We start from the raw sequence: 23269 nt of genomic DNA, 5'->3' as shown, positions 1-23269 counted from the left end.
ACGTCCACAGCCGTATCTTCCTCATGGCTGTACGGCAACCCCTTTTCGAGCTACATCTAACCTCGGGAGAGCTATTTATAACTAACATGGAGAACCGCGTTGGCCTCATTTTCACTGGAGTGTGAAATTATGCACATGCATTCCATTTCCTCACCTTTTAGCCCTCTCTTTCTCCTTCTCACTCATTTGTTTGTCTTATTTCTTTCTACAGTTTCACTCTATGTATTCCCTTATAGCCCCCCCCCTCCCCTCGGGTGGCTTGTTGAGGAGGCAGTGTGGTTACAGTGGATTACAGCAGCTCGTCATTTTCTGAGACATGAGCGGTGGAAGCCCATGAGTCACGATTAAAAGATGCTCTCAGGCTGACAGAGGTAGCACCCACACACCCACACACAACACACACATACACACACACACACACACACACACACACACACACAAACACGCACGCGCGCGCTCACACGCACACACCCCTTTTATCCCTTTCTCTGAGCTGCCATGTGTGCACACAGACCGTCCCAGATGTAGAAGCACACGTGTAGGCTGTGTGTGTTTGCTTGCGTGTTTGTGGACATGAAGATGATCTCATTAAGAGCCAGCAGAGGGGTTGCCACACTGGCCTGGAGGGGAAAGAGTTTTTTTTCTGCGTTGTTATACACCCCAGCAGCAGCCTGGGAGACCTCTGCCTGTCGTAACGCATCTGTCTCCACCAGGGTGAGGGTCACACCACATTCTTCTGCGACATCCGTCGTCAACGTCACGCTGTCTCCATAGCAACCACACTGGGCACAGCATCCCCAAGCAGATGTTAGAGACTTGAGAGGGAAAAGGAGTGGGAGACTGTGAATCCAGCATCTCCCTCACTCTGTGTGTGTGTGTGTGTGTGTGTGTGTGTGTGTGTGTGTGTGTGTGTGTGTGTGTGTGTGTGTGGCTTAGGGCTAAATGCAAACATGCTCATAATTAAAATGCTGATGCTAAACAGGTATGCCTATTTACTACAGCTTACAGGCATTTTATTTTAGCGTGTTATCATGCAATGGTGCAATGTAACTAAGTTTGCTCAAGAACTGTTCTCAAGTAGCCTACCAATAGGAGGTAGGCCTACTTTAAGTGTATCCATTTCATACTGTTACTCCACAATTCAGAAGGAATATTATTATATTTATATTTTACAGCTGTAGTATGCTTACAGCCCTTTGCAGGTGAAGGTTTGACACATAAAAAAGACTACATGAGCTTATAAAACATGATGCCTTGTTAAAGATTAAACTACTCAACAGTATAGTTAAAATGAGCTCAATCATGACCAACTACAACAGTAGATTTTTACTCATTCATCAGTAAATGTGGGCTATAACAATAATGCAGGCCTAATAGACAAGGTCTATTGTAGTATAATTATGCACAATGAGTACTTTTACTTTTGATACTTTGAGTACAGTTTGCTACTAATACTTTTACTTGAATGACACTTGACTCCTAATGCAGGACTTCACGTATTGTTACTTTTACTAAGTAAATCTGCTAAGTAAATCTGAATATTACCTTCGCCACTTAGCATGCTAACATTTGTTAATTAGCAGTAAACACAAAGTGCAACTGAGGCTCATAAGAATGGCAATATTTTTGCAGGTATTTGGTCATAAAAAAGTATTAGACAATTTAAAATGTGGACCTGATGATGGCCCTAAGGATAGCAGTTCAAGCTAAACAGCACATGCATGTCTGTACAAAGTTTCCTGGCAATCTGTCATATAGTTGTTGAGATATTTCAGTCTGGATCAAAGTGGTGGATAAACCTCTGTTAGCAACATTAGCACAAGTGAGGTTGAGTCATCACACACCAGTGGCAAGCAAGAGGAGAGAAATCAAAACGATGAGAAACACTCCTCAGTTCACATTTTTATTAGGAAAATCATTTTGCAGATTTGATTATTATTATCATCTATATATATATATATATATAAACATATATATGTATATATTTATATATATATATGTGTTTGTGTGTGTTATTTTCCGTTATTCAGAGGATGCATCAGCACAGTATATCTTAATAGGAAGACTATTGCTAGAATAAATATCTATACATCATAATTAGTCCCAACAGAAGAATAGATAAAGCAACATAATCATTTACAAAAAACAATAAGTGCCAAATAGAAATAAATCCGAATTTGCAAAACCAAAGCCGTAAATGCTGCTGAGGAATTTATTTGAAAAATACAAAGATGATTCACAGTTTGTGTCCTTGTTCTCATGCTGGCTGTAACACCAATAGGGACCATGCAGGAATGGAGGGCCAGAGCGACAGGATAGTACCAAACTACATTACCCACAAAGTCTATATGCCCCACTTTACTCCCCCTTGTCTGCAAAAACAAAAACAAAACAGCTTTTGAAGATCTGAGGCGATCACACGAGATGTAAAGGGGTGAGCTGGAGCAACACTGGTTTCCTTTAGATCCTCTGCCTTTTAGCTCAACTCGACAGGACTGGAACTTGTCCTTGTCGGTAGGAAGGAGTTTATGGAACATACCTTAGTTAGACTAGAAAACAACGACCCGTTCTGTGTATTTAGATTTTACGACTGCCCCCTCGTTTCAGTGTTACAGGGTCATGTTTCTCATCCTGCCATGGAAGAACACACGTGAACCACACTTCCTCTGCTGTACAACATGCTCTTAAGCCACATGACCAGTGCTAAAACACGGTGAGGTGAACTTCGCCCGGTCCTAATTGAAATTTGGTTGTTGCCTATGTAGATTTCCATGGAGACCCAAAGTGTTTAATATTAAATTAATGAATATGACATGATGAAATAAATAATCATATGAATTACATTTAAAAAAAGAAAAGAAACAATCAGCACATATTTTAAAAATTCCGTTTAGAATAATTAAATATTATTCGATCCTGCTTCTTTTCACAATAGCATCATTTATTGACATTTGTATTCAATTCCAGCAATTATTATTTTCAAATGTTTCTGAAATTTCTGTTCATTTCACAATGCCAGTTTTTTTAAAAAAAAAGCCACTTTACATCTAAACAGACAAGGAAGATCCTGTGATGGGATTGGCTCCTGCTTTGGTCTGATTAGGGGAGACAGTCAATCACACAACTGGTTGTGTTCGTCTTGATTGACAGACAAAGACTTTGTGATGTAAAGTGCGTTATAAAATAAATGTTCATTAGGAGAAACAAAAAAAACTCTGAAATTGACATTAAGAAATAAAAAAAACGCAAAATAAAATAAAAATGACCTGCAGTTAACAACTATTTTGAAAAGAAACCGGATTACATTTCATAACAATGAGCCGACTTTAAAACTTCCATTGCATTATTTTAAAATTTCATATATATTCTATAGTCTGTATTTAGTCATATGATTATTTATTTTACATCTCATTTAATTAATCTAAAATTGGTCACTGTGGGCTTCCGTAGATTTCCTCTTTCAAAGTCAATTTGTTTTGTTTTTTTCTTGCTGAGAAAGTTATTGCACACTGTGGAAAAAAGCCAAAAATGTGAACAACTTCACAACAGCTGATGAAGTTGACATAAAGTCACCAAGTAGCATTGAAGGAAACTTTTAGTTTTGCTGTGTTACTTCAAATTGGACACTTTGACTATAACAAGGAAATGCAGGTGAAGGCACCTTCCCACCACAGCATCCTTTCCTCTGCATACTCTCATCTCTGAAATATGAAGTCCTTTGAACACTATTTACAACTATCTACAATCAGATGTGAGCAGGGTCGGCCTTTCGTCTGTTTAAGTGCAACCGACTCACAAACGCACACACGCAAAAATCGGAGGAATGCTTGTGAAAGAAAATCAGGATTCCATTTGAACGGACAGATGATTTATGGAGAAGTAGTGCTGACAGAGGTGCCTGAACAACAGAGTAGAGCAGGGGGGGGAAACAGCCAATGAGAGAATGAGACCTGTATGAATGTAATATGCCTGTGTAAGTGTGTGCGTACAGCTAAGGGTATGCAGTCTGTCTGTTTTGCCTCCATGCCTGTGGGATGACTCATAAAGAAATGTGTAGGCATTCTCCACAGGAAAGCTTCAAATCTCTGACAGACATTTCATAAGATGGTAACAACAGCACACAAACATGCACACATACACACTCATGCAGGCCAGAGTGAAGAGATGCAAATGGGTGGCTGATTGCGCACATACATGGATGCACTCACAGTCCCACACACACACAAACAGCAGCAGCAGAAGTAAATATGCTTCATTGACAAATGAGATGAGACAAGCGATGGGAGGACAGGGGCAGAGGTGTCTGTCCTGATTCATGCCAGCATTTAACTCACACAGCCCAAGAAACTCAACGGACGCTTACACACTTCCCATGCACGCCTCCTCACATGCAAGCACATTTAAATCTTATACAGGCTAGTTAGTCAGTACAGTAAGCACCCCATGTTTTTACACTATTTCTATTATTGGCACGGCCTCTCGCTCCAGCATGATGCCCATACTGCTCTTGCACACGGTCTAATTGTTTCCCCCTTCCTGCTGTATTATATTCCACACAGGGACATGCACAATGACAGTCTCCTGTAGACGTCAGCAGAACAACAGATTGGACAAACATGCGCTCGCGAGCTGGCGTTGACGAAACCAGACGTGTCAAGCTCATATTTATGCAGCCTGTGCACCACCGCTGCCAGTTGCCACACATCAGATCAGACTAGAACTGTTTGACAGTTGTACAGATAATTTCCAGCTTTAGTTTTTCTAGCTTTTTAACCTTTAGAAGGACACATCAGGTAGGTACATGACAGGACAGAAATCCCTCCATCCGTCTGGCATCTAAAACAAACCAACACAAACGATTTCAAATACAACTTGTTTTTTTTGTTTTTTTTTAAATATAAACTGATGACAAAATGAAGAAGAGGATGTGTGAGAATCCCTGGCATCTAAGAGGTAAAGGGTAGGTTTTACAATGCACATTTTTGAGTATAACAGGACCTCACATTAGTGCAAAGTACAACACGATCGATAACAACGGATTCATTCAGCTTTCCAAATAAAATAAAAAAGAACATCCATGGAGTGAAACCTTTAGTTACATAGTCACATTTTTAGTATTATCTGATTGATAGATCTGAAGAGTGGATGTGTCAAATACAGTATATCATGAACATCATTATTAAGCTTTATATTACAGTATATAGCAACATCAAGCCTTCTACTGTATTACTGTATAACATTTCTTGGTTACAAAGGACTTATTCCCAGAAAGACATTTTTTCTTTACATGGGTAACATCTTACTTGAAGCTCTTAAAAACATTTCATTCAACTACTATTTTATTTACAATAACTACAGGTTATATAATTTTTTATGTGCATCTGAATAATGCAGGACGGACATTTTCCATGGCGCTTATAAATGAGGCATTGCTGATTAATAAGCAGGTCTTCAAGTAAAATGTTACCCTAAAGTGCCCTGTTGTTGATTCTGCTGCACATATAAAGACAGACGGAAACAATTGCTGTGCTTTTTTTTTTTTCTTCCAGAGAGATGGACACACAGTTAAAAGGGGCATCATTTATGTCTTTGGGTTAAACAGTACAGAAACAGATTATCCTCCACCCAAATTGTTGTTAAAATCGCCTGAGAGATGGAGAAAAGTAGACGAATAATCTGACCCTCCTAATTCGTCCTATATGATCTACAATTCTGTGGAGTTATGTCGCATTTACGCGCTTCTATCACAACCACAACTAACCACAGCCACCACGATACCCTGTTGCTCAACAGAACCACAAGCTCACTGTGCCATGTACCGGACAAATAGAACACTTTACATCTACTGTGTATCCAGACCAGGGATCATGGTGCGATTTGTTTCTCCACATTCAGGATTGGTGAAAACATGTTTAAGATGAAACATTGTACAAAGAAAACCAAAAAAAAAGGATAAAACATTTAAAAAAAGAAACAAATGTACAAATAGATATGTTGGTAAAAAAGTATTGTGCTTTTGGCTGTCCTGTGTACACTCTGTACAATATTCAGAGCTCCTGCATGTAAAACAAAAAAAAAGGGTTTATACATGCACTTTGGACATACAGTAGAGCTATTCAATGGCTCCAGGAGGATATTCTGTTAGGCAGAAATCATTGACACTTAACATACGCAAAAACATGAGAAATTACAGTTCTGTGTGTGCACGTGGGTGTGTGTTTTATAATATAAAGTGCAATGTGAGGGCATTGAGGCTGAGTGAGCCCTGTTTGTCTTCATGTAATCAGTCAACGGTGTTACTCATATTGACGTTTTCTTTTCTTTTTTTAAACTTGCATGAATGCATTTGTGCGCATGCGGTGTGTGTGTATACAGTGTGTGTGTGTGTGTGTTTGTGTGTGTCCCATTCTGTTTCCTGTTTACCGATGCCTACACAGGCGTGTGAGAGGTAATGTGACCAAACCAACCAAAGAGGAAACAGAATTTAGCGATTCCTGTCACACTAATTAATTTGCATGGAGCAATTTAACATCCATCCCTTATGTATTTATTTTTCTCAGTGTGCTTTTTGTATAAGGAGGGCTTTTTTTTACATTAACATTAATTCAAAGAACATCAAGACAAACAAACAAACAAGAAAAATAGGCAAAAGAAGAGAAACCTTCACATGAGAAGTGCCAAAGCAAACTGACATTCTTGACTTCACAACCAAAACTCATCCCTTTCCTCTTACCAGCTTGGCAATTATTATCCGAGTGTATCATCCTCGTAGACAAGGCAGACTTGTATTTCTGTTTCCTATGTTTGATGAGAGTCCAGCTTCTTTTTCATCCAGAGTCATTCTACACTAGATGAGTCTTAAAAGGATTGTTGCGTCATGTCAGTTGCGTGTGCGCATACCCAGCCGCTGGATGCTTCTGCACTTCAGATGAGGCCATTTGGAGAGTTTGCAGATGAGTTTTTATCATAATGATAGGTTGATTAATGTCAAAAGGTCCTTTTTATCTTTCAGGAGGGATGATTAAGTTGAGGAGATGTGAAGATTAAGCTTGCTTGAAATTTCACCTCATGCCTCTGACTGATGTACTAGTTTGGGCAGGACATGTGTAGACTTAGAGATGGAATATATTTAAATACCCCATGTTTATATACATCAGGGTCCCCATAAGCGGCTCTGGGATGTAGCTGGGTCGCATGTTTTTGCTGTAAATGTCACGCAAGCAGTCTCAACCCTTTATGGGTCCTGCGCTTTCTAGCGTGAGGGACACCTCAGTCTTTTAAATAGTGTTTCTACCGTTGAATCATATACATGTACATTACGTTTCTCTATATGTAATAAAGTATGTGGTGTAGGCAAAGGATGAGGGAGATGGGATGAGCTGGGATGATGAGGGGTGTGAGCTGAGCATGGAAGGAGGGTTTGGATGAAGAAGTAAGAGAGGACTGTATGGACTGTATGTTTTGATCAGAAATCTTCAGTAGTTTTTGAAGGGGTGCTGCAGTCTGTGGGATTTATTGCAGTCCAAGGTCTTGATCATGGAAAAGTCCACACCCACGCTGTTTCTGACTATAGCTGACGGCCACAGGTTATTCATCTGTGACACACACTTCGTCTCAATAATTTTGCCTCTCGATATTCTGTCAGTCCCCCCTCATCTCTTCCTTTTGCAGAATGCACATGGATGTAAAGCTCCAAACTGAAATTCTGTAGTGTTTACAAAATAACTGTCAACACTGAGTTGTGTTTGAGAATGCACCAGTCAAACAGAGGAGGATGTGGATGATGAGATTCCCGTTACTTGACAGATGTTTTGCTCGCAGTGATGCGTTTAGTGAGTCCTCTCCTCTCTCTCTCTCGTCTTCCGTCTTTTCCTCCCTTTCTCTGCATTCCCCCCCCCTACACTCTCTCAACCTCCAGCTCCCCTCTCCTCCTCACCTGAAGTTACATGACGCTGCATTTGCCCTTCAGTCTCTCGGCGCGGGACTGCTTCCCTGAGCGCTTGCCATCGATGTTGAGGCTCATGTTCCTCTTCTTGTCCAGGTTGAGGAGCTCCTGGAAAAGCTCGGTTACGTTGTGGTTGGTCTTGGCCGACGTCTCCATGAAGGCGCACTTCCACTGGTTGGCCTGGGCTTCCCCATCCTTGGTGTCCACCTCCCGCTGGGTCTCGTCACTCTTGTTGCCCACAAGCATGATGGGGATGGCCTCAACGTTGCCCTTGATGGCCAAGACCTGCAAAGGAGGAGGGAAATAAGGGTTATGTCCTGCATGTAAAAAACAAAAAGATTTATACATGAGGGTGATTATGTTCTGGCTGGTCAGTGCACAATATATTGTAAATAAAAAAAAAGATTTGGTGGTAATTGTTATCCCCCTTATAATGGCATTCAAAGAGACTATAAACCTAAACAATCAAATACAGGACTCAACAAACAATAGTGTATCTTAAGATTATTATAATTGTATGTAATTGTATGTGTTTATCCCAGTTTGATTTTAAATGTCATGATTATTTGTAAAGCACTTCAGGTATGAACTGTGCAACAAAAATAGTGTGATTATAGATTGATCCTGAAACTCCATCCTGTAAGGTTTACAAACACACACACGCACGCACGCGCACACACACACACACACACACACACACACACACACACACACACACACACACACACACACACACACACACACACACACACACACACACACACACACACACACACACACAGACCTGTTGGTAAATGGGTTTGAGCTCCTCCAGGGACTGTTTGCTCGTGATGGAGTAGACCAGGATGAAGGCATGGCCTTTAGAGATGGACAGGCGCTGCATGGCCGGGAACTGATGGCTCCCTGTGGTGTCGGTGATCTGGAGGGTGCACACACTCTTATCGCAGCTGATCACCTGGCGGTAGGTGTCCTCCACTGTGGGGATGTAGGTGTCCCTAAAGGTGCCCTTCACAAAGCGCAGGACCAGGGAGCTCTTCCCCACTCCCCCTGCCCCGAACACCACCACACGATAGTCGTTGCTCTGCTCCGGCATTCTGCCCCCCTCAGGCTTAAGACAGTATTACACCTATGATGTTTAGGGTGGAAGCATGGGGAGGGAGCAGTTGGAGGGATGGGGAGAAGAGGATTATTTTAGCAAAGAGGAATTTTAGCAAAGGAGCAGATCACAAAGCAGATGGAGGAACAGGAAGGGAAGCGCTGGAGGGACTCGAACTCAAGTCAGCGGGTGTGAAAGCACTCTAACTGTCCTCGTGGTCTGACTATGAGCCAGAGTACAAATTAGAGAGGATGAGGTTGGTGAGGTTCCAAGTGTTTCACCTGATGCAGACATTTCCCTGATCAATAATGTTCGTAGAGTCACCGTTTCTGAGTTTCATCCCAAAAAAACATTCCAGCCTTTCCTCATTAATCACTTTTAGCAACTGCAGCAAACCCTGGAAGAGACTGAGAGTCCTTGCAGCATAGGAGAAAAACAATAACAATAACATGAACTCATGCATAATACAAAGCAATCCTATGCAATTCAACAAAAAATCAAACAACAGATTAAAAACGCGTTGAATCACCTCTCTGACGCAAAAACAGATCATTGTTAGCATCACAAAAGAAGTACATACTGCAGTTTTGCTGCATTGGATTTCATTAGGTTGCATGTGTACATGATATATGGTAATGTGTACATATCTTGGATGTATGTTTGACCAGATTGACAACTGATTCTCTTCTGTGACTCTCTGTAGTAATTTAAATGTAATATGTAAACTAAAACTTACTCTTGCTCTTACCAATATTTTTATACTGACAATGGATCGAATAACTACTTATATGTGCAAGAAATTGCTTCTAGTGACAAATGAACAGAATTATTACAGACTCTGCAGTTTCATTTAGCTGTATGGGCCTGTCACTCCCCGATGTAAGTCTAGTGCAGATTTAAGTCGCGCATGCTCAGATGTAAACGGTTTACGGCATAACGTGTCATACTGAGATTTGTGAAATCCATGAAATGATAAACTTTTCTAGATACAAACAATAAGAGAAGATGGGAATCATTTTAAAAATGTTTTAGCTTTCTATGATTGATTGCTAACGTTAACTCAAAACACCATTCCAGCCTTTGTTGTGTTTGATTGTTAGCTTGTAGCTAAGCTAGCAGTCATTTCAAAAACCTTTTAGCTATGGTTGTTTGATTGCTAACGTTAGCTCAAAACGCCATTCAACAGACAACCTTGCGGTGTTTGATGCTAACTTGTAGCCAGCAGTGAACAAACTTTGTTAAGTAGGTTCATTTTTACTTTATTGACATTAAAGAAGTCTCTTGTTACCATCTTGAATGCTACTTGTCGCAAAGGGATGCATGCTCAACTCACATCTTCACTCGTCGCAAAGTGACGCATGCGCGACTCAAATCTGCGCTCAACTTACATTTGGGAGCGACGGGGCCTTTAAATATCTTTCAGCTCATTGTTTTGGTGTTACAGTCTGGTTGAGTTTTACGGCTCTCATAACCTGGTTTCCTGTAGCGGCAGTTATCTGTTCTAAGTGAAAAAGCTCTGATAAAAACAACTTCATGCTACTTGCCCAGCACCAAACAACGACGGTGAACACAAAGGAGCATTTAGCTGTTAAAGCTAAGAGTTAATAGAGACCAAAACAGAGCTACTATGAGGGTGATTATTGGACATATGTGTCAGTGTTGTGTTTCCTGCTTGTTGCACTGCCCCCAAGTGGCCCAAAAAATATGCATACTGTAAAACATGTATTATTTAATATTTTAATTTTTTCCATAGAAACCAGTTATGAATCATTTGTTTTATAAAACACCTGCTGTGCCCGTCTACCTGTAAAAAAACACTTCCAAAAATATGGGAATTAAAACAAAGCTAGGATTTAAACATAAAACAAACTAAAACCACACGTTTACACTATTTAGTAGAAAAGAGAAGAATGTACAGAGAAAAACGAAGAATTCCATAGCTATGATAAATCAGATTCGTAGTCAGCAGCAACACTGCCCACTACTCTACAAATCTTCACTCTCAATATTACCTACTGCAACTCATACATATGCATCAGAACAATGTCCTCACACCTAATCTATTGCTATCTTTGTAAGTGATTGTGTGTCTGCTGAGCGTCTGTGCATGATTACACATTGTATATGTTGCATTATTCATCTGCTGTGCTTCTAAACTTGCTTTAAGGTCCCATAATAAGATATTAATTCAGTTGTGATCATGTGCCGCTCTCTAAGCTTCAGCTGTAATGAAACAGTAAATTGACGTCAATACTAGATGGAATAAGTGGATTTCTGTCATGCTAGCACTGCTGGAATCCACTATTGATGGCAGGGACTCTGTAATTGCATTGCCAGGCTCTAGATAATATCAGTCGAGGAGTTCAAAATAAATGGGGATTCAGGGAGAGCTTCTCGAGTTTTACAGTCCATCTATAGTTGAAAGGCTGGGTAACATATAAAGAGTGTTTTAAACTGAACACACAACCACAGTTTAATTTGCAGATGAGCATGTGTCCTCTGCTCTAATGCCTGCAGACTGCCAACTGTTTCACTCTCATCTGGCAAAGCAGCGGCAAAAAACCTGATTCTGATTCTGATTCTGTACACATTTAGTCTTATTTCTGTCCAACTGATAATTGAAAAAAACAAATTTATCAGCTTGAACTTTTGAAGCTGCTATAATGTTTATTATAACAATTTATCAATTGACAACGTGGAAAACATGTGACAAGAAAGATGTTTCCTGATGATCTGCAGCTGTCTTCGGCTTCACAGAGCTTCATTGCAAGTTTCATTGTTTTAAATTTCCAGCCCAATAAGTTAATTAGTTTTGATTTACTCTCACCAATTTTGGCAGGAGCAGGCAGCTGTTTACAGCTCAAACTCTCTGATAAACCCACTGCACACTACCTGCCAGCACCAAACGACAAAAAGACAACCATATTGACTAGCTAATGAACACGGTGGAGCATTTAGCCGACAAATATTTCTCTCAGGAGTCAGGGACCAAAAACAGAGCTCAAAGGAGAGTGAATATTGAACATATCATGTGAACACAAACATGACTCCAAATGAATGCTTATGATACTTAGCAAAGATCTCCTGGATTTGTAATTAAGGTGCCCAAAAATAAATTACGTTACCACAATTTAGAGTAATTGCAGAGAATCTGGGAACAACAAAGTCAAATATGGAAAGAAGCCTGAGCGATCAGATAATCAGAAAAACAACAACAAATTAAAAAAAACAAGCCAGATAATCTAAGCCTCTTTGTTTTTTTCTAGGTAAAGCTAAACGTGAAATCTCAATAGCAAGCCCTCCTTGCGCAGTGTTAAACCTTTAGGACAAACCAGAACCAGCTCGTTGGTCTGTAAACTGTAAAGGTGTATTACACTACGCCCTTATTTTCTCCTTGAAATACATTTGGCCGAACAAGATTTCTTTAGTCTTGTTTGGGTTATTTTTAGCAGTGTAGCTGTGTTCCCAGATCTCAGCACATTGAGGACAGTGTTATATTTAGAAATAGATATAAATAAATACCAATATGACAAAAACCAAAACCCAAGTTTTAATTAACCACTATTGTCCTTTTAACAAAGACTGCAGTGCGTCTGTTGCGCTGATTGTTTGACAGTTGTGTTTAAATACTGCAAGGGAAGTATCACAAAATACAAATTCCATAACTAGCCAAATATCATGAAGTATATGGATTGGTATGATCTCTGTGTCTTAAAGCTAAAACACAACGATGCATCTGTGATGGAGCCGCACTCTCGTACATGATTTTAATATTAATATGCTTGCACACATTCTTTTTATTGTCCTTCTGTATCTCTTTCCTCTTAATTTATGCATCTTGAAAATATTTTCCTTTGATCTGCTCCCAGAGCTTCTTCTTTCTGTCCCACCTCTGTCTCCTGCTCTCTCACTCCCCAGGCCTCCACGCTGTTTGATCAATAAACTAAGGCCTCTGTGGTTTTTGATCAATGGGGCTCGTCTGTCTGGGCTGTGTCACTCTGTCATCCTGCCTAGCTTGGTGCCTGTTGTTTTGGGTTTTTTTGGACAGGGATTTTAGCTCCGCGACAATGATCCTGCTCATCAAAACCTTCCTCCCCTCCCTTAAGTCTTTCACCTGAACTAAAATTAGCTGCGTCTCTCCCTCTGTCAGCAAATATAACTGCACACACAGGTGCAACCTCACAGTGAAATGCATACACATGAAAGTGCACACACAGACACACACAGACACACACAGACAGTACTTCCATTCCTTACCAGATTTGTCCTTGACACCAGGCCTCTGAGATTAATGACACTCCGCCCAAACGCAAGCTGTCTCTCTTCCTTTCCCCCCCCCTCTTCTCTAGTTTTATTTGAAATGAGAGTACTGCAGTTCCGTAATGAATTAATGGTATACTATAAATGCATCTGTGGCAGTGCAGCCAAGTTCCATTAGCAGATAGCTTTGGCACAGACCAAACAGGCCTCCTCTCCTCTCGGTCAGAAAATAGACGCAACGCAGCCTCCTCCACTCGTTTATATCACAGACCGAGCAAGGTAATGTCACCTTTAGTGGAAATATGCACATAATTTCCCTCAAGAGAGCCACTTACGCAGCGGCACAAAGGAGGCGCATTAACCAACATCAAACACAATGCCATTCAACAGATCAAGAGCGTGATTAAATAGACACCCATAAAGCGGTCCCATGGTGTCTTATGGAGAAAGGGTTTTAATCAAGCCGCGGATACTGGAATGCTGTAGATATGGGGCTATTTGACGATGTGTGTTTTTTACAAGATCAACTGATTTTCGACTAGGGGTTCTCTGAAATAGTCTGGCCACAGCTGTGTACACACACACGTGCACAGGCACATGCACACGCACAGGCGCACATAGAGTCAGATAGTGTATGTGTGTGTGTGATGTGTTTGAATCTGTGCAGTCAAGAAAAAGATTTCCTGGTGCATGTGTGTATGTATGTGTGTGTGTGTGTGTGTGTGTGTGTGTGTGTGGTGGCAGGGGGGGGGGTGGGGGGGGTGTCTGTTGGAGGGAGATGATGCAAAGAAAGGAAACATTCCTTTAATATCCATGAGAGCTAAATCAATGAAATCTGATTTTTTACTTAGCATATAAGTGCATCTTTTAAGTTAAATACACTTTTAGGTACCTTGCTGAGATCCTGCGGGTTAGCTTAGCTTAGCACAAAGATTGCACTGGCCAAAACAGAAATGGTCTTCCCTTAACCTTCTGTGAAATCACAAACTTAGATTTAAATGAAATGTAATTTGGTAATTAGGGAGTTTTAGAGATGTTGGTAGGCGGATTGTTTTTAGCATTGCTAACAGCCAAGCTAGCTGTTTTCCCTCATTTCCAGTATTTTTGCTAAGCTAAGCTAACTGGCTGTCTAACTTTTTGTTTGACAAAACTTGGTTTTAAAGAATTTCTACAGTCCAAGAGATTAAAAAATATTCGTGTTCCACAGAGGAGTGTCATCTGTACACTTATATGTTAATCAACCAATGCGAGCAAAGAAACAATAATTTCACCACCTCTGAGCTATTATAAATAATTTAAGAAAATAAGACAACATTTCAAAAATAGAATATATAAAAATTGAAACATCTAATCATACTCTCTACTTGCATCAAACACCTGTATTACGTCATTAAATAACAACTGATTAAATTGAAGTGTGATATATGTGTCCACATGCAAGCACATACATGTAACAATGTGCTCGAGGTGTTTAAAGGCTGTGTGAGACTATGTGCGTGTCTGCTTCTCATCAGTGTCAATCTATACTAGGATTAAGCACACACCACCGTACATGCCCGGTGCACGTGCCATAAGGCTCTGACACACCAAGCCAACAGTCAGAACACACCGAAGGGACGTCAATTTGAGTGTACGTTCTGCACGTGCGCGAGACCTATAGTCTTCAATTAGAAGGTTGACCAAAAAATTTAAACCGGCAGCTGATTGGACGAACACGTCACGTGGGTCTGGCTTCTCCCGGATTTCAAAAACCGACAATAATGGCTTGTTCAGAACACGATCGCGTATTTTAGAAAAATAATTCACCGAAGTGTATTTCTGAAAACATTTTAAGCGAGAAGTAGGCCATGCAGTTGCTGAATCTGACTTCATTTCAGATCGACAATAATAAAGAATGATAAATGATAATAATAAAGACCGATAACCGGGTTGGGGTGTCGGCGCCTATAGACTATACGAGAGATTGCAGCACTGTGGTCTTGGCTTAGTAGCTAATCATTGAGCTTAACCTTCTCTGTGCCCGTGGCCTCCTCTGCATTGACCCAATTCCCAGGACTTAAGCTACCAGCGGTCTCCCATAAGTCTACATGCAGCTCCAGATGAAGGCCTCTGATACTACATGCACACCCCATTGACTCAACATGCACTGACATCAGCAGAGCCAGACACACAAACAACACGGGTGACATTTATCGGTCTATTGATACTCACATCATATTTAAATTGGAGCAGAAGGTTTTGCAGCAGAACATCCATCTATCATCCACAGAATACGCGCTAGGAATTTTCCCCTCAGCACAAAATTACAAGTTTTCCGGTGAGCTGCGAAAAGTTTAGGCTTTAAGTGTAAGTTTAGGCCCCAGATAATTCAGAAATTAAAACAACCCCAACGTTTTATTATTTTTTTATAAGAATGACAGTGGGTTCAGACTAAATTTACTACTTTCTCCAATCCAAGCCCAGTGCGGATGTTTAGGCCTGCCAATGTAAGACTGCAACATCACTAAATCAGTAGGTTAAAGAATTGCTACCATGCTAGCTTTATAAAATACTTTCTTTAAATACAGCTATATTTTTGCCTGGATGATGAGAATTACTTTGTTTGGCAACACCATATGTTTTTTAATACTACAGCAATCACTCCTTTGGCAGCTTTTTTAGGAAATACAACAGAAAACAAACTCAAGCTGTTGGTGTGCATCGGAAGGCAATTTGAATCTAGTGATTAGAGAAATCTTACACTAATAGGGCTGTTGCAGAAAAAAATGCAGACCAGAAATGGTATCAAAAATGGGGTTTGACTGTATGAAAATCTTAAGGACTATAAATTTAAATAACTTATTTTTGACAGTATTAATAAACCCATAGATTGTTGTAATTCCTAATGTTACTGGTGTATAGTCTTACATTACCAGATCTACAGTATAAGGAGACAGTTTGTCTTCAACCTATTATCATTTCATTCTACCTGAGATTATTCAGGGAAAGCCACAATGTGTTAGGTCACTGGTAGACTTCCAAAAAGTTCTAGAGCTTGAGGCAAGTGTAAATCAAAAGGAAAACCTTTCCATAAACATTTCACCAGTGCTTGTTGTCGCCCATAAAGAGGGGCAACAAGAGAAAAGACTGATGAATCTTTTTCACAAGCCAGATGCAGACTGCCCTCTGCTTTAGGTAACGAAAAGCCAGCAGAAGCCCAACCCCCCCCCCCCCCCCCCCCCCCCCCCCCCCCACCCCCCCCCCCCCCCCCACCCCCCCCCCCCCCCCCCCCCCCCCACCCCCCCCCCCCCCCCGCAGATTGATTCCTAAGCTGTAACCAAACCCTGCAACCATGATCACGTTGATTCTGTGTCGCAGTTTTAACACAGGACTGGATGCAACATGGCCGTGTAATTAATCTTTAAATGTGTATTAGTACTAAGTATTAGCTTGACCTGTGGAACCCTGGGTTCTTCCGTCTGGCCCCTCCTTAAGACTCTGCTAATGCCTCAGCCTGGCAATCTACGCAACAAAGAGCCAAAGAGCCACCTGGATATTAACACCAGAATTGGGCCAAGAAATAGTGAAGAAATTCAGTTTCCAGCACTGGTAATAGAGCAATCATGCCTGTGTTCAAGTCTGCATAATGTATTACTTTTTTATTATAGAAATCCTATTCTGAGAAGCTGTGAAGGCACTAACCTGACTGAAGCACTAATTACAGACTGCAGGAGTGTGTTGCAGAAGCCTGCCTGCGGTGACAGATGGTGACAGGGTTGGTAGTTTCGGATAGACTCCACCTGTTTCTACGGGCAAGATCAGCCAGGCACAGCTTTTTTATAATACCACTTGATCCACGTCTGACAACAAGGAAAATGGAGACTACAAGGGAATCCCGGTCCAGATTGCTCGTGACGTTCCCATGATGCAACTGGGATTATAGGAAACTGACCATTAACGTGTCTTTATCTCAAACCACTAAATACATTGGGATTTTTTTCCCCCAGTTCTCATAATTTCTCAAAACAGATTCAAAGATAAATGGTGCTTGGAGTGTTTTACATAAAAAGAGTGCTGATATTTAAACAAAATGTCAAATAAAACATGGGAACTCAGAGGTCACAGTGTGGATAATGGACCAGAACAGCCATCCTGGCCTTCTATTAGTTATGCACAAGACCAAGATAATTTAGCCTAATGCCATGTATAATGAAGACTGTATAGGCCGTCAGATCAACTAAAACCCTTTAGTATTGATCTGTTCTAGTATTAAAGCAGACATCATGCAGTATATAGTTATATATAGTTCAGGAGCGCTCACCGGTGATGATGCACTAGACTAGACTTGTGCTGTCAAAGCAACAGGCAGACTTAAATATCATGAGACAGCAGTTAACTATAATTTCAAAAAAGTGTTTATGGAGGCAAGCTGAGTTCGAGAAGAGAATGCATTTTTCTTTCACGCGTTTAAGATACTGTTTAAATAATATTATAAAGAAAAGTCACAGAGGGGCTGCTACTCACTAAGATTTAGTTTGGACACATTCTTCCAGTCAAATGTTCAGTATATAGATCAACAAGTCAGATTTATTATACTTTTTTATATATTTTACCTGTGGCTTTCGCAGCATTATCATCAATTGTTCCCATAGGGCAGGAACACAAGCTGGAGCAAAGTACTGTTCGCTCCTGTCACACGAGGTAGAAAGACGCCTGAACCTGAGTAAATGAAACTTCTTAAGAACTTCTATTTACCATTAACTTCAACATAAAGGTACGTCATAACATGTGCAACAACCAAGGTCAAATTCACACATTTTCACTCATTGACAAATGGCAGTCATCCAACAAAACAACTACTTTTTTAAAGAAAAGGGGAGCTTTTTCAAATGTTATCCCTGCAACATTTCATCAGCCAGAAACCTTGAAGTTGTGTTTCTTCATCTTCTTGCCTACCTATGCCTCACTGTGATCCAATGTGTATTTTGCCACTCGTTTTTTTCTTGCTATTTGACTTTTGGAAATCTAGACTCTTAGATCTTATATGCATGCATTGTTAGTTCATTCATTTTATAAAAATTAACAAGCTAAATCTCAGAAACTGCACCCTAACCCTACTAATGACGCTACTCTCGTTCTCTGAAGCCATAGAAACTTCTCTGAAAGCCAAATTTCTACGTTTGGTCCCATCTCTGGATGGACCTGAGCATTATAATTACAGAAAACTGGAGGTTACTTGTGTGTGGAGCTGTCCAGCTTGTCTCCAGACATGAGGAGACATAAGTGGCGTCCCCAACAGAGTCCACAACATCTGGTCATCTGGACCTCGGTTATCTTACACGGCTTTGTGCGGAATAAAAGCACTACAATCATCATCATCATCATTTACCAGCATCACTCATCTCCAACGTCATCAGAAACCTCAGCATACGAGCATCATCTCCTCTGTCTTTGTTCCTTGTTGCCATGTATTGAGTCATTTCTTTGTCCTGTCTGAGCAGATGAAGTGTTCTTATGCAACCGTACTGTGGCCATTCAAGTTAGACAAACAAATGGACAGGCACTGACACTCCCCCCCACACACACACACACTTCCACTTATCCCCCATCCTCACCAACCACATGCATTCTTTAACATAGTCTGCATCCCCATACTTCTCCCAACCACACACTTTAAAGCTTAATCACATTATTTACTGTCATACATCCCTCCTCTCCTCTCTTTCAAGCCCTGCAACCCACACACACCCATGACTGTCAGTGTTTAATGCATACAGGAAGTTGAGTCACATACATATTCACACGCTAACACGCGCGCGCACCACACACAACACGCGCACAAACTGAACACACAACGCGCCGGGGCGGCGCGCGCGCCCCACCCACTCTCACACACCCCACACCCCACACACACACCACCACACGCACGCGCGCAGCACGCACACACACACACACACAACACACACACACACACACAAGGCATGGAGGAGGAGACATGGAGAAACTCAGATCCGATGGAGATTAACGTGACATTTGCCACAGAAATTGGGCTTTATGCGTCACACTGGCGTTTATTAGTGTATAGTCTATGCTGACGTGCATCTCCGTGGCTGTAGTAGGAAGGGGTGGCAGCCAGAGGGTCTGGCGTCCGTCCGCAGATGGTGCGCAACGCCATTACAGACCACCTTACTGCTTGGTTCATTCATAAATACCAGAGGATCGCCATCTCGCAACGGTCCATCATTTCGCAGACCGCAGGCGACCCCCCCCCCCCCCCCCTCCTCCCACTTCTCCCCTCACCTCCCTTTACTCTTCAAAGCAATATCATAATCCTCGTATCTCTGCCCTCTCTCCCTCTCCTGCTGACTGCCAATATGGCTGTGCGGGCATAGGCTATACATTTCACACGACCGAGGTTATCAAACACAAATGTGAGTCGCATTTAAATCAACAACAACAACAACAACAACCGGATAAATAAAAGATTTTCTTTTCTTTTTTTAACAGCAAGATTTCGTGTGCAGTCAACAGACAGCCAGGCAGAAGGACCGCGGATACGCCACTGAATACCAACATCTCTCCCGATGGTAAAGATGTGGGGATGAGCAGCATCTCCATACCTGCTCGTGAAGTACAGCTCCGCTTCAGGCTCGTCCTCGGTTGAGACGGATGCAAGACAAACGCCGAAAGCGTCTTAAAGCATTTTACTCGGTTCATGTAGAGCTCATGTCGTCCGATTTCCAACACCACCACAGCAGACTCTCTCCCTCTCCCTCTCTCTCTTCCTCTCTCTCTGTCTTTCTCTCTCTCTCTCTCTCTCTCTCGCAGTTAGGACGTGGGAGGTGCTATAGCCCTCTCCCTTTTCTGTCCACACTGGATTTTCTTTCAGTTCATACTCTTCCCAGTGGTTGGATGCCAGTAAAATGAACAATTTCAACCACTGTGCCACTGTGGGAATCTGACCACAAGATCATACAAAAAGTATGAAAATTATAGAAAACGACAGATGATGGCAATCATAATTACACACTGCACATGCTGCATTAATCCTTATAATTACGTGTGGAGCCACATTCATGTGCAATATAAAATATCAAAGTACATTTAGTGACGGTCCCAGAGAAACAGATCAAATGAAAGTAGCTCAATTGATGAAATTATATTCACGGTCAAAAATGTAACCTAAGCAGAGCCCCGTTTTATTTCCAAATTACTCTGTCGATGTTTCAGCCACAGCCTCTAGCTACCAGATGTCTCCAGGACCAATGCAGATTTATAGCAGATTCACTTTGGCTGCAACTGTGAAATATAACGTGAAAGCCTGAGTGAAATTCCGTCAGAGCTAAAGGTCAGAATTGTTGGATTCATTGGATCAGGTTAAATGCATTCGACTATTCCTTTTTTTATTTTGCACCTCAAGTCCATTTCTTTTTCTTTTCAGCATAAATAAGACATGAATCATAAATCAGACCAGGCCTATTACTGTATCAATCAATCAAGGGTATCTAGAGATAGTGGACATGATTAAATGATGTGTATGTAGTTGTATGAGTAAGGTTATCAGCTTAGAGAGCATTTAAACCAAAAAATGAAATCACATCTCAGGCTGATCCAGGATCAGCACCCCGGACAGCGATCTCATTGTGTTTCAGCACCATGGAGAGAGAGATAGGTAACACTTTGGGGTATACAGTAGTGCATACAGTCGGCTTTGCCTGCTATAAATACACACACAACAAAGCAAAACAACATGGAAAGGGTGGAAAGAAGGTAAGAGATGACAGAGCCAATAAACCAGGAAGTGTACCAGCCCAGTATAAAGCACGCCCTAATGGTATATCAGTTCACGTCGACAGGAATGAGAACATTTCACACATTTCGTTTAACATCACAAATAAGTGTAATGAGGCCTAGGCCTGGTGCTGATAACGGCCTACTTCCGAATCCGACCGGGCCTTGTTTGGAGATGTTTGTCTGTACGTGACGGTCTCACTGTATGACTCACCACGTCTCCTTCCAGGCAGCCCAGTGTTGGTCTCCCTCTGTCGGTGAGCCGGGGAACTGCAGAGGACACGCAGATACGGTGAGAAAAAGTACCACTGATTGCTTCAGTTGGGGGGGTAGTGAGCAGAGGATGAAGAGCAGGATAATGCCTGGTTAGGCAGAGGGAAAACATTATGCAAGAATATGCAGATAGAAAGTCAAGAAAGAGAACAAGAGTCTCAAAACGAGACATTAGAAGCTACAGAATTCTTTTTTTTTTTTTTAACAATTACCTCATTTGCAATAAGCTTAAGTGTGTTATTTGCAATAGAAGACATTAGTAACTGTTGGGCCCCATCAAACTAGTTTCTTATATCATTATTGAGGTGTAGAAGAATACTGAGTATGACAAGTCCTGAAAGTGCCCCGACAACACATTACTAAGAGTCTACAGTGGTGAGTTGCCATCAACATCATGTTCACAATGACAACGCTATCATGCAGGTAAAGTGTTTACCAAAGGAACAATCTTAAATTAGCATGATAACATTTGCCAATTAGCACTAAACACTAAGTATGCAGGATTGTCATTAGTTTTGCGGGAGTTTGATGATGGTACTATAGGGACAAAAAGTCACCAAAGTCAGTAGGATTCATCACCTGTAAACTATGAATATCTCTACAAAATCTTGTGCCGACCAATTGAGTAGATGTTGATATATTTTATAGGATGAGTGGACAAATTTAACCTCCTGGTGGCACTTCATTTAAAAGTGTCAAGAATCCCCAAAATAATTAGGATTCTTTATCTGGGCACCATAAATATCTGTACCCAACTTCATGGCAACCCATCCATAAGCTGTCAAGACAAAAACAAAAATGTCAACCTGCTGCTGGCAGCGGTGGAAAAGTCAGTTTGATTTATCCTCCGGGGACCAGTCGTGTGTGTACAAAATGTCACTCTCTTTAATAGTTGAGATATTTCATCAGTAACAACCGACATTTTCATCCTCTGAGCTATGTTGCTGTAGAGTAAAACGCAGCTTGTAATAAAGGAAAAACTCAGCTGATAAATGTTTGTGTACATATAAAACATGCTTTCTTACACTGACTCATTTCCTTCTTTGTCCTCTTCTCTTCAGCTCTTCTTCCACTGTTCTAAGCCATTACAGGCCCCACACTCAATACAAGGCGTTGGATCAAACCACACAGCAACACAACACAATAATTGGTTTCGGTGTCCAATTTCTGTTTAATCAATAGCCTGTCGGCCTTCGGTGGCTGAGGGGATCCATTACAAACACCCAGCAGTCGCATCTTCACAGCAGCCATTTCCAGATGGGTGCCTTTCCTCTCCCCATGGCGGTGTGTGGCCAACGCACCGGCTCCATCTACCATTTCCCATGCATTACATCCACTGCACCAACACAAAGGCTCCCTATTCAGAGCCCCTCAAGCGTGAATAGAGAGCTAAAGACAAATTAAAGTGTGAGTGGTTAGGTTGTCTGAATGCCGGTAAATGTACTTGAGGATAACAGATCAAAAGATCAAGTGGAGACAAAGGATGGGAGAGAAATTGTCCACAGCAATAACATCTTCCTTGCAAAAAAACAATCACGACCAATGCCTTACATGCCATACCAAATAAATAAAAAATATAGAGAGTTTAATTTAAAGTGATCTACAGCTACATCTGCAAATTTGGTAACAATAAATGTCAATTGTTGTAAAACAAATCTGTTGTTAAGAGATGTTTAATGAAGAATGCGTGGTATATTTTAACTGGATATATTCTAATTTAGAAAAGGGTAATGAAAAATATTTTTTTTTCCCAAGACACAATGTGAGATATATGTGCACCATTTACAAATACTCCAGATAAAGAAAAAAAGAATACAAAAAATGTCTGCAAAGTGAACTAGAGCCAAATGGGCAGAGGTTATGGATCCAGACAGTTTCCCTGAGTTGCCTCTGCTATAAAAAAAAAAAGAAAACAATTACAGAAA

The 23269-nt window shown here is 41.1% G+C and overlaps 2 protein-coding genes and 1 long non-coding RNA gene across 3 annotated transcripts in view; 1 reads left to right on the top strand and 2 right to left on the bottom strand.

The window, feature by feature from the left end:
• Positions 1 to 2914: 2914 nt before the first annotated feature.
• diras1b (DIRAS family, GTP-binding RAS-like 1b) lies at positions 2915 to 20110 on the bottom strand. Its single transcript, XM_032500248.1, has 3 exons — positions 19901 to 20110; positions 8730 to 9071; positions 2915 to 8230 (listed from the first exon to the last, which is right to left on the bottom strand). The coding sequence occupies exons 2-3, from the start codon at positions 9036 to 9038 to the stop codon at positions 7943 to 7945; spliced, it is 597 nt and encodes a 198-aa protein (XP_032356139.1). The 5' UTR covers positions 9039 to 9071; positions 19901 to 20110; the 3' UTR covers positions 2915 to 7942.
• Positions 8658 to 23269, bottom strand: part of zgc:101744 (Receptor expression-enhancing protein 6-like) — a 24352-nt gene continuing 9740 nt past the window's right edge. The window contains exon 7 of the mRNA XM_032500252.1: positions 8658 to 8729. The gene's annotated coding sequence lies outside the window, so the exon portion shown is untranslated. The remainder of the gene's footprint in view (positions 8730 to 23269) is intronic.
• Positions 20487 to 23269, top strand: part of LOC116670028 (uncharacterized) — a 17725-nt gene continuing 14942 nt past the window's right edge. The window contains exons 1-2 of the long non-coding RNA XR_004326932.1: positions 20487 to 20497; positions 22281 to 22290. This is a non-coding gene — a long non-coding RNA (uncharacterized LOC116670028). The remainder of the gene's footprint in view (positions 20498 to 22280; positions 22291 to 23269) is intronic.

This window comes from Etheostoma spectabile, chromosome 20 (assembly GCF_008692095.1).
Source record: "Etheostoma spectabile isolate EspeVRDwgs_2016 chromosome 20, UIUC_Espe_1.0, whole genome shotgun sequence".
In the NCBI taxonomy this organism is placed as follows: domain Eukaryota; kingdom Metazoa; phylum Chordata; class Actinopteri; order Perciformes; family Percidae; genus Etheostoma; species Etheostoma spectabile.
This window is presented reverse-complemented; position numbering and strand designations above follow the sequence as displayed.